At 38.0% G+C, this 12,881-nt stretch overlaps 1 protein-coding gene across 5 annotated transcripts in view; it reads right to left on the bottom strand.

The window, feature by feature from the left end:
* ano3 (anoctamin 3) overlaps positions 1-12,881 on the bottom strand; it is a 41,093-nt gene that overhangs the window by 16,829 nt on the left and 11,383 nt on the right. For all 5 annotated transcript variants that reach the window (XM_057330008.1, XM_057330010.1, XM_057330011.1 and 2 more), the window contains one exon: positions 5,116-5,176. In XM_057330008.1, the coding sequence (XP_057185991.1) occupies positions 5,116-5,176 (61 nt within the window). The remainder of the gene's footprint in view (positions 1-5,115; positions 5,177-12,881) is intronic.

Raw genomic sequence — 12,881 nt, 5'->3', positions numbered from 1 at the left:
CCTTTAAAAGTGTTGCTATTTTCTGTTAGCTAGCTCTGCCCTCAAACGTGCTGTGCAATGCAAGCACAAAATGCTTAGCTTTATCATAGCTAAGACCACGCAAATAACAATGCACATTAATAAAATAAGCGGAGGCGGCACGAGTATACAGTATACAAGCAGCACACTGGTTCCAGATAAACAAATGATGCTCAAAACTGCTCTGTTACACAGCTAATATTACAACAACAACATATCTGGGTTCTAACAGACAGAAAAACCAATGTTACTCACATGTTGATCCGAATCAAAGCAACCTCCTCGGGGGTGATTTTTAGATGATCTTTCTCTCCAACGTCTCTCTGCCGGAAAGTATCTCCATAGATTTCTATGAGTATCTCCGCTAAAAGTCTTAGTACCGCGGGTCCTAACACGTCTCTGCTGGAAAGTCTTTATAATATTAACGCAAGTCCTGACTTTTATCCTTCTTTTTATACTTAAAATCCACAGACCCTTTATTTTATGTAAAAAATAAGAAATCGCTCTTTCTACAGTCTTTCTAACGCCCGCATGATCTCTTCCATGCGTCAACATGAGAAGACACGCTGTCTCAGCCAACGACATATTTTTGTACTGTGGTGGCCACCATTGTGTTTCGAAACGGAGGGGTTAACGGAGGACTGAGAGATTGGTTGCAATTCTTAAACTCACCATTAGTGGCCGCCATAAATCCCACTCTAGACCTTTAAGGGTGTATAATGAGTCCACATACTTCCAATATATTGGCATTCACTTTATTTTAAAAAGGCCTATCCAAACCTCTTTAAAAACAATGGGCCCTATCGTACACTCGGCGCAGCGCAAGTGTTTTTGCTAGTTTCAGTCCGACGCACTTCTCATTTTCCCGTCCTGCGCCGCTTTGTTTAAATAGCAAATGCATTTGCGCTCATTTGTGCGCCCGTGGGCATGTTGGTCTTAAAAAGAGGTGTTTGCAGGCGCATTGTTGACATGTTGCTGGTCTAAAGTCAATGGCGCAATTTTTTTTAATTTAAAGAGCGCGTTAGTAGAAAATGCGCCTCTGGGCGGGTAGACAGAGGGAAGCGCAGCAGCACACAAACATGCCAAATATAAAATTAAATGGATTACAATGTAAAAGATTATTATAGTGTACATAAAGATAAAAGAGAACCGTTCAGTATTACCCCTGTGTAAATAGCGAATCCGCCATGCCGTGAGCGCATCTGGCTCTTAAAGGCAATGAGAGATGAGACTCTGATTGGTTTATTGCACGTTACGACCAAAAAACACCCATTACTCAATAAGAGAATTGGGACAACGTGTTTAGACCATGTTTAGACAACTGTTTTCCCGTTGTTAAATTAGTAAAAGTGGATTCAGACACACCCTGAGTGCACCTGCGCTATGCACTTTAGGCCATGCGCTTAGATCGTTAAAATAGGGCCCAATGACTTTTTTCTTAATCCTAAAAGCTGAATTGGACACTAAAAATAAAACAAGGCTTTCATGTTCAAGCCAAAAACCATCTGGATTGCTGAGTTTTCTTTGTACCAAGGAAAGTTTATGACCTACTTGCAAGAAGAGAGAGAGAGAGAGAGAGAGAGAGAGAGAGAGAGAGAGAGAGAGAGAGAGAGAGAGAGAGAGAGAGAGAGAGAGAGAGAGAGAGAGAGNAGAGAGAGAGAGAGAGAGAGAGAGAGAGAGAGAGAGAGAGAGAGAGAGAGAGAGAGAGAGAGAGAGAGAGAGAAATCTAAATTTAAAGCCTGGTTTTCTTCCTGAAAGGTGTCTTCACATTTGAGTTGTGAAGATTTAGACTTGCAAATGCTGTAAGGTCCCTCTGTGTGTCTTTGTCAGGGACAGTACACTCTCAATCCCTGTCACAGCGCTCTAATAACACAGTCCAAACGTCCGTTCATATCACTTGCATCCACATTCCCGGAGGCACTGAAGTCTGTGGAGCAAACCTGTAGCGGTACAACTGGCGGTGTGTTGTGCTCAAATGTCAAGGTCTATAAAGTCTAGAGAAAGTTATAGCACTATAATTCATCATAAAAGAAAGTTGCTTGGTTACAACACCTGCATGCTCCCATTTCATATTTTTCTGGGCCAATCACCTGACCTGTAGCCTACATGACAGTGCTCCTAAAATCCTCAAATTACACATTGTGTGTTACATCCAAGTCCGTTTACAGAAGTCGTGCCACTCAGCGGCCATTTTAGCAAAGCCTCGGGGCAGCTATTTACATCATAGCAAGTCCACAGTCATATACTTGAATGGGGGAAGACAGATATTTCTAAAATTCCTTGGAAAAATCACAATTAAACAGCATATTTTCGATCAATAATTAAACATGATGACATGAACTGTATCATAACTTGGGTTTGCTAAGCTTAAATTCTGCTAAGAATCACTATTTTCGAGGTTGCCTTTCACAAGAGCCCCACCCCAGAGAATCGCCAGTCTTTACTGATTGACGATTGGCTCGTTTTCCTGTAAGGCGGGACATCCTTCGCTTGAGCGGCCATATTGAGCGTTGCATTCCTCGCCATTCATTGTAATGGAAGTGACGCATCTTGTTAATATTAATATCTTTGGTTACATGCTGCAAAATGCACAGCTACTTTCAAATGCCCATCTATAGAAATATTGATCAAATGTTCAATTGATCAAACATAATAACCAGTCATATGTGTGTTATAGTATTGTAATAGACTGATTTGGGTGCTTGGATCTCAGCGGTTGAGTGATGACGTTTCACTCAAGTTTCACTGAAGTAGAAATTGCAACAGTCTGCTGCATTCTTCACTACCCAGCATTTGGAAAATTTGGAATTGCCATTTAAATTTTGTCTTAATTGCATGCACACTACATTTTTCGGCTTGTTTGTACTTTTGCCTGATTTGCATAATGTCTCTAAAAAAAAGATGCTGAACAATGCACAGCTTTTGAAATAAACAGTACTATCAGCACAATAAGTTTAGTAAATTCCTAATACCCTCTTAGTACACTTAGGTAATTTGTATTTCTAAATGAAACACCATGGACAGGCCGTTGTATAATTTAAGGATTAGTATTACAGTATTATAATGAAACAACTGCACTAAGCATTAGTCAGATTACTTTCTGATCTAAGCACATGTCCAAATGCCTAAGAGTGTTGAGCTGTGCATTTAAGTTAAGGGCCTGGCACAGTGCTATATTAAACTCTTCCTTATTTTAACAGGTTCAGCTTTAAAACCAACAGAAGTTCAATGCATTCATTTTTACTGCTTCTCATAACAGATTAAGCAATAGGCAGGTTATAGGGAGGTTTTTTTATTTTATAAATGGGATATAATTTGCCACAGTAAAAAAATATGGTAAAAGTCAGCAGTGAACGCAAACAATGCAATTGACTATACATGGACGCTTCTACATTTATTGGTGTGACTACAGTATCCTGTTCACACAAAGAGGTTTGTTAAGGGATTCAAACCGGTTTTAGTACAGTTGTAACTGACAAAACAAATAAGTATGTGCATGGCCTGTTTCTATTTTGGGTTCAAGATTTATTCCCACAACAAGTGCCTTTTTATAAATGAAACCGCCTTAAATGGTGATGGTGTTAGTGGGTCACTGATGGATATTTATAGCACTTCATCAGCTGAAATAAATATGGTCGTGACTAATATGTTGCTTTGTTTAGGCTTTCCACATCAGCTTTGCACCTGAGTGACACAAAAGCGAAGCACACTTCACACAAAGACATGGACACAAACACATCCAGCTACACGAGCTTAATTTCATGCTTTGTTGCATCTGAATGCCGTCCGAATTCAATGCGTGGTCTATTGGAAATTAGTGTAATTGTCTTCCTCTGTGGTCAGTTTTCTATTTCAGGTCGAGTGCTGCCTTGATTAAGCAACAGTCTGAAGTAAATCTCTGAGTATTAACATTCCATACCACCACAGTAAAGTCACCACAATCTTACAGCAATTTATAACTATTTTACAAGGTGGTTTAGTCGTATGAATTTGTTCATTCGCAAGTTTAAGTACGATCTGCTTTCGGCTCTAATTTAAGTTATTCCTGTCACGGGTGAGGTGCAAGAGAACCCAAATGCAGGCAGGCAGGGATGAAGGGGTTAACAGATAAGTTTATTTGACAAAATAACAACAGAACACAAAACAAAAACCCACGATGGGGGCAAAACACAGGAACAAGAAAATCACACAAGTAACAGGGACGAAAACTGACTAAACACTAGACTCACATAAACTTAGACAAGGAATAAACTAACACTTACTACAAAAGCCAAAACAGGAACAGTCGACACAGCTGGACATGACACGAGTACACAACGCAATGACCGACACAGGACAATGACACATGAGGGTATTATATAGGGAAGACAGACAAAGGATAACGACACGGGGCAGGTGTGGGTAATTAAACACTCAGGGAAAGATAACGAGGAAACGAGACGAGACACTGGAGAGAACGTATATTATTGTCAAAAGGACAATAATATGTTTCTCTCCACACATAACCAAAGGCTTTGTCATGACTCTGCTACAGGACCAAGAAAAACATGACTATGGAAGCAGAGTCATGACAATTCCATTCCTCTTGTCCTGTAAATGACCCATGTTGATTTACTCGCTTCTTGTTCTCTTTTCTTTGGGGAAATGATTCATTAGCTTTATCCAGACAATTATGCATAATAATCTGTCCACAATTACACACCATTGGCTTACCAGTGACCTCTGGGACAGTCTGACACTTATTTATCGATTTAAATGTTTGCACGATTTGTCAAGTCCATTCCTGTATACTGCAGAGTTAACTAAAGTCTGAGTAGGCTACTTGTGAAATATTTAACTTTTTGGCTTGTAAATGAGGTTTACTGTGTGACCTGATTGTCGGGTTTGTTGTAATGTGGGACAAAGCAATGATTTATTACAGTCGCTTCTCTTGGGCTTTGGAGTCAATGCTATTACAGCCGTGGCAGACAACTATTGATTCTTATTTTGCACTTGCGTGCTAAAAGCACTTCTTTTATAATTACTTCATTTGTACTTCAAACCTTTCTTTGTGCTGGTGGAAAGAGCTGAATTAATGTAATAAAAAAGATTTCTCACCCCATATTGCCATGAAGATTGCAAAGAAGACAGTGCCTCCATTATCAAAAAGATGAGTCACCTGGTAGTACAGAAAACACAATGTATTACAAGAGAAAAAAATATATAATAACAGACAACAGTGAGCTGAATAAACTATGAGCAGAAGACTGAAATACATTTCATGTCAATCTATGAGCTACAGATAAAGATCTATAAGAATCTTAAGCCCATAAAGATATTAGATACAAAACCATAAGTGCAAACAAAAGTCTTTAATACAGCAGATTTCACATAAAATACATTTTGTCGAAACTAGATTATTTTTAAGTATATATAAAATATATATATTTAAGTATATAATCTACATTATTTGACACAATACATTTTTATTTGTATACATTTTCTTATTTGTATTTTTCTCCTTAGCATTTTTTGAAGAAACAAGAAACAAGCCTAGCTTGAATTCATTTTGCCATGGGAGCATTTCAACATCGTTGTATATACAGTATATATAACATTTCAATCAACCAATCAAATTTACAGTTCATGTGAAGCTTACAACCATGGGTTAGGTGCTTTTACATCACCAACTACACTAAACCGGTTTTAGGGATATGGTTATGGTTAACAATAATGTTGAACCAAGAACCTCTCTCAATTGGCAAAATCATTAAAGGCTTATTGCCTAAATCAAATTGATGAGCAATACACATTTCAACTAAAATTCCAACCAAATGGCTGTACTTTCGATAGTGGAACTTTTTTAATGATTGTGCACAATGAAAGTGAATGGTCTTCTTTTGTGTTTCACAGAATGAAGTCATATAAATACCATGAAATTATATGTTAGATAATGACAGCATTTTTAGATGAGCTATCCTTTAAAGATAGTAAGTTAAAATCATTAGTTAGAAGTAAAAAATTGACTACTGGAGTTTAACTTATTTCAGAAAGTGCATGTGCAGTAGGATGTGATAGAAATGAATGAAGGCGAGGCTGATCACTCACTTCTGCTCCTTAACAAGAGCTTTATTGTTATTGAACTTGATTTTGTCAGTCAATGAGATAAGAAGTGTGGAGTGTCTCTGGGCTTTGGCATACTTACATATTACTCAGATAAGTGTTTATTTAACCTGCATTCAAAGAATAGACTGACAGTCCACTGGCATATAACCCTTCTGGATATGATAGGAACTGAGAGACTTCATTTTGGGATTTTGTGAAGAGTGTTTGGAAGAACCACAGAGAATAGTGTGTGAAAAGCAGGGAAGGCTGCTGCAGATGCAGCAGGTATTTGGTGTTGAGAAATTCTTGCGTGGGCTCTCTAAGCTGAGAATTCAATCAATCCTCATGCTCAGAAGTGATTTCAAGGACCATTTTGATAAACCGTTTCATAGTGTGTGGGTGAGACCACTATGGAGGAATTATTGAAAGGTGTAAGTTGAGTGGCTTTTTATTTAGCTTTATGTATTTTTTGTATCGTTACCGCTAGGGAATTCCCAAGCATGGGGCGGGGCCCAGTGCGAGTTATAGGACGCGGGGCTACCTGGTTGTCGCTTTTCTGTCTTTATATTAAGTCTTGTATATGAAATTAAGTGCATTCATTGGTGAAATACGCAAATAGAATTTCAAAGTCAATAGCAGTATACATTTAGCTACATTGCATTTGTGTGAGGGGAAACGATCTCAATCTGCCTGACAGCTTCACCAGCAGGTGGTGCAAGTCGGATCTGACGAAGACCAAAGCAAGAAATGCATACTTTTTATATGCTGGCCGCACAGTCCACTCATCCGCTCAATTTAAATTATTTGTTCTCATTGATATCTTCTTATGCATCATCAACATTTTCAGAAATTTTATTATTTTATTATACTGACACTTGCACTGCCAGCAGTCTGCACAGACAGACACTATAGGCCTATTATGCTCAGACTTTGACTGCCCTCCTGCATTGGCTTGAAGGAATTAAGTTATTTTTTCACTCAGCACATCATGTTCACATAAATCTTATGCATCATCAGCATTTACAGGACATTTATTTGTATATATAGAAGTCAAATAACTGTGATCTCAACTAGCAGCTTATTGACATTATTATTTTTATTTTGATACGAGACGAATCTTTTAGCCATGCGCAGGCCAGATAAAATAGACCAGATAAAATAGACGGCTTTCTTTAGAACCCGACTAGACCTGAAACGTTGTGTACAGCCTGCAGCCAAGCAAGAGACCTCACGGCATTATGGATCTAACAGCTGTAAGATGGTTTTCTAAGCGCAAAGATACAAACTTTCACAATAATGTGCCTCACACAAACATATGAGTATAACTACACGCCAAAGTGCTTGAGTTGCTGTCTGTTCATGAAGTGCCAAAATTTCACTCACTCACTTAACCTAATTATGTCTTAAGTTTGGCGTAACAAATGTATGTTGTTTACCTAAGATTGATTTAATTTGTGTCTTTTCGGGTCGATTTGGTAAAAGCACAATCATTTTAAATTAGGCTACCAGAGAACCGATGCCATATTGGACTCGACCCGTGCCCAAGGCATTTGTCAAAGTTTTAGACTTGAAACCACTGGGGCCCATGAGGACCTCTAACATACACTTCAACACAAGTCTTTCATGGCTGAGCAGTGGAAAAATATATTTAATTACTGGTCAGAAAACAATGAGTGCTCACTGGCAATATATATACAACTAGTTCTGTTGATGTTTGGAGCATTGTATTTTGCATTATACTTTTATATTAGGCTATAGCCTTTCTTTTTAATTAGCTTACCTAATACTAATATAACATATCAAAACGAAACTACTATTTAGTATAATAATTTATTATCTATATGCTTACATAATAAGTCAACATATTGTTAAATTTATGAATTTTAAATGACAGAAGTCTAGATATGCTGAAACCACGCTCATTCAAGGATTTGCTTTGACGGAGAAAGCACATAATGTAAGTATCTGAAATATATGTCAGTTAAATGAACTTATGCTGACTGAATGAGAAGCGAACATTTTGCTGAATATCCACAACATTTCCATGGTGGCATGGTGGAACAAAAACGCTATAAGCTTGCAAGATCTGCCTGCACTCTAACCGTTTCGCATCCACGGAGAATGCCACGCCATCAGTGTGCATCGTCTCATTGGCCGGTGTACCGTGCTAAAATGCTAAATGTTGCTTAATCTAGCTATTCAGACCAAATGGCTAAAATTTGTATAGCCTACATCTTTTTAACTAAGCATAGGCTATACAGAAATCAGAAGAGCCCTGAATATGAACACAAAGCACTAAATGGCACAATAAGAATGTTAGGATGTCCTGCCGTATTTCTTACATAATACCAGAACTAACATTGAAGGAAAAACAATGACGCGAGTTGTCTATGTTGTTGCAGTATTTCTGTTTGTTTTTTGTAATTTATTCGTTCATATAATAGGCTATATTGGCTATATTTATTTTGTTTGCGTTCTGACCTCAGAGATTTCAGATGAAAAGCTGTATGCCTTATTATTTTCATTGATATTTCTCTTTTAAGTGGTGTAGTTATTCGTTTATTTAAGTTACATTTTCAATTTTTTTTACAATTTTATATTTTTAAGAAATGACTGTTATTTATATTGTGTGTAGATTATTTATTTTGCATTCTGATAAAAAAAACAGTTTATGGCTTGTTCTAACATCTGTTTGCACTAGGTACTATTTCAGTTTGCTGTTTATTTTTATTTGTCAATTCGTCTAAAAATTTAAATTTATTGCTCTTTTTTCCTACTTCGTTTTATACCAAAATAAAATGTTTTATCTGATTTTTAATGTTAAGTTTATTGTGTTGGTGTTACTAATGTAATGCTTTAAAATCTTGTTGTTTTGTTTTCTGACAGTTTATAATCATACCATTGCATGTGTCATTAAAATAGCTTCATGCAAATCTATTTTATTTAAAAACCCAATACACAGTATGGTTCAGTAATTCACTGTTACAAATTACATTTTTCTCATCCCCGAAACTTAAACCATTATTTGATGACTTAAGATAGTGCTTATTAATAGCACGATTTTATGTTTGTATTTGGTGAGCTATTTATACATAGAAATTACCTTTTGCATGCGCTCACTTTTCGTGTACATTCGTAAATAACCCACACCATCTTAACCAAGGGGGTAATAGTGCGCATCATTTGCAAGTAAATGTAATGAATGCGTACTGTATAAATAGCTCACCATATACAAACATAAACTCGTACTATTGATAGGCAGTACTAGGAGATCAGGTAGGATATTTCAATTATTAAATAAATATTATAAATGTGTGACTAGTCCACTGATTCCAGGCGACCTGGAATTGTCCCCGTGCTCCATGTCCGTTCCAGGGCTGAGTGATGAGCTAAATTGCCAGTACAAGGGTCAATAAATGTTTTCTTGATGATGCATGAGAAGAGATCTATGAGAACAAATAATTTCACTTAATTGAGCGGATGAGTGGACTGTGCGGCCAGCATATAAAAAGTATCTGCATTTCTAGCTTTGTCTTCGTCAGAACCGACTTGCACCACCTGCTGGTGAAGCAGTCAGGCAGCAGGTAGAGATCGTGCATCGGTGGATTCGGCGCTCTATTGCTTCTCCTGGGATTCCCGGATGTGAAACTTTGACTTTCAAGCCGAATTTGAAACACTGAATTTGTGGAAGCGAATTTTTAAATCAAAATAATATTAACTGAAATTTGTCTGTCGAATATTAAAGGTTGTATTTGAAAACAAGTTGAATTTTTTTAACGAAATTTAAAAGGTGAATTTTGATTATTGAATTTTTAAACGGTGAAACTGTGTGTGAAAATTTTACATTTGAAAAAAATCACATCTTAAATATGCAACCATGTTGAATTAGCAGAACCTTAAAATGCAAGCACTGTTAACACAATGCATTTTTTTTCAGTTAGTGCTATTCAGCACGTATTTTTGCTTCAAACACATTTGTCTCTATTTTACTTCCATAGGGATGTCGGTCCCTCAACATACGAAGTCGTGCCCACGAGAAAGGATGTTGTTCCCTCACCATCGGATCTTGAGGGAACGACTTCACATTGCGTGGTCACAACATAAGGATGTGGTTACCTCAACAAGCTGATCTCGTTGCCACAACATAATATCGCGTTCCCACGAGGTAACATCTCGAGGCCACAACATATTATCAGGTTCCCACGAGGTAATATCTCGTTCCCACTACAAAACTAAGTGAAACGAGCATGTCCCCTCCCGGTCTCCGTAGGATGTAGTGTTGGGCGATATTCAATATAATCAGATCGTTCTATCGCCAGCCTGTGGATCGCCGATACACGATAGTATCGAGGGGCGGGGCAATTACGCATTTATCTATGACAAGCTGGATTTGTGGACAAAAACAGAAGCTTATGTGTCTAGAAAATGCTCATGTGTGACTGCAATTAGCATTCTATCAGAGTTTAAGTTCAGCGCAGTTGGCAACATTGTTACTTACCACCGCAACCTTTTAAACAAGAGAAAGTAAACTATTGCTATAAGTCAATATCATTCATCCAAATGCGTCATTGATGCCCGCTGCGCTGTTATTACTTGATTGCCAAACGGGAACAACTCCTGCGGTGGTTTTAAACCCTCACGCGCATAGCAATTCCTGCGACGAAAAGCCCGAGCCGCGCGCATCACAACTTTATCGTGCACTGAAAAATCAAAGCCTGCACATTATAAACGCTCTGGCGCGAGGAAAAGCCCGAGCCGCGCGCATCACAAGCTCTCTCGTGCACTGAAAACTCAAAGCCCGCACATTATAAACTCTCTCTGGCGCGAGGAAAAGCCCGAGCCGCGCGCATCACAAGCTCTCTCGTGCACTGAAAACTCAAAGCCCGCACATTATAAACTCTCTCTGGTGCGAGGAAAAGCCCGAGCCGCGCGCATCACAAGCTCTCTCGTGCACTGAAAACTCAAAAGCCCGCACATTATAAACTCTCTCTGGTGCGAGGAAAAGCCTAAGCCGCGTGCATTGCAAGCTCTCTTGCATGAAGAAATGCGCAATGCGCGTTTGTAATATTGATTTGCAACATATATTGGCAAACAGCCAACTATCGTCTAGGGAATCAGCTATCGCCGGCAGCGATAGGTCTGAGGATCGTCGATACACGATAGTATCGTCTTACGGAACAACCTAGTTGGATGTCATATGTATTATATGTGTAGATAGAGATGGCGGGGATTTTACCTTACCAGTTTGAGCCCGAGTCTGACGAAGAAGCATCCGAAGACGCTAATCCACAAGAAACTCCACCACGACTGGAGCAGGATGTTTCTCAGTGGCAAGTGACAACACTTTGTCATCAAAACTTCCAGTGTGACAACTTGCATGTTGTGCTTTTGCTCATCAATGAAATAAAATATTATTTTTACTTAAAATACTATTAATATTATAGTAATAATATTATTTCGTCTTAACTGTGCGTTGTCATGGCATACAGCATTTCAGAAAGTTTCACATATCCTGCAGTGAACGCGCCAAGATTATTGAAGCAATCTTCGGTGAAATGACGCACGCACAGTAAAACCCTGGGGTTATAGTCCTTTGGTATCGTTTGAAAAATGAATTGTGACCATTGTTCGCTCAGGAGTTCTTCCTTTGGTAGTTGAAATAAGACGGACTTAGTTTCACAACGTAGAACACAGGTTCTAGACATGATACACACGCATCACGAACGAGCGACAGTGTTTTGGGGGAGGAGAGACTAGTAGTGAAGTTTTCGCGGCAGTCCCAACAAAATGTAGGCGGGGACTATGTGTAGTGACGTAGATGGTCACTACGGTTAGAGACTCGGACTAGCTCATGTCTTGTTTGCATGATTCAGAGTCGACTCCAATTTTTACAAGCCAATAACTTTGTTATTTATTCACCTTCGGACACAACTTGACAGACAGCTTACTTTCAAACACGGCAACATAACACACTGGATGAAATGTAATTTTCATGATCTCATGCTACTTACTCTTTAAGATATACAAGTTATAAGAAACTAAGGAGAGACTTTTTACATGATGGAGTATGCAGGTTTAGAAATACTAGTTAACATATGAAAAAATGTTTTAAGTTAAAATTTCACAGAGTTTAATTATTATTAATATTTATGACAGGCTTTAGTATGGAATAAGCAGAAAGAATGTATTAAAATAATTAAAGACGAGATAGAGTAGAGTATGCACTTCCCAATAAAGTTTAGTCTTGAGAAGGCTAAAGAGGTTATTTTGTGTTTTTGAGGGGTGGGGGGTAGTAATGTAACGAGTAGTGTAACTAATTACTTTTGAAATAAAGTCATCAGACCAGTAACTTGATTACTTTTAAAAGGAGTAATCAGTAATCAGTAATTTAATTACATTTCCAGAGTAACTTGCCCAACACTGCCGCTGACTCAACTTCAGGCTGACAGAACAGATGCAGATGATGAGAATTTTTAAAATAATGACAACTCTTGCTGAGGTGTTCTCTGTCTTGAATATCATTGTCATAATTTTTCAATCAATCATTTTTTACATCACAGCTGCTTTCACACTACAATCTTTTCTGGTAAACTATACCATTAACATATTCTGACATTTTCAAAAATATCGGCCCCAGTAATTTTACATTAAGATAAATTGTAACATTAGCAGTAAATTACTGGTATGATGCAAATTTTAAAGGAAGAATTAGGATTACGGTATAGTGGCATGTACTGTATGATGATGTATGACTGTGTTGGGCCAATCATAACATTCTG

Source organism: Triplophysa rosa, linkage group LG3, assembly GCF_024868665.1.
Source record: "Triplophysa rosa linkage group LG3, Trosa_1v2, whole genome shotgun sequence".
Taxonomy (NCBI): Eukaryota; Metazoa; Chordata; class Actinopteri; order Cypriniformes; family Nemacheilidae; genus Triplophysa; species Triplophysa rosa.
Note: the sequence above shows the minus strand (reverse complement) of the source record. Positions and strands in the feature narration are given on the sequence as shown.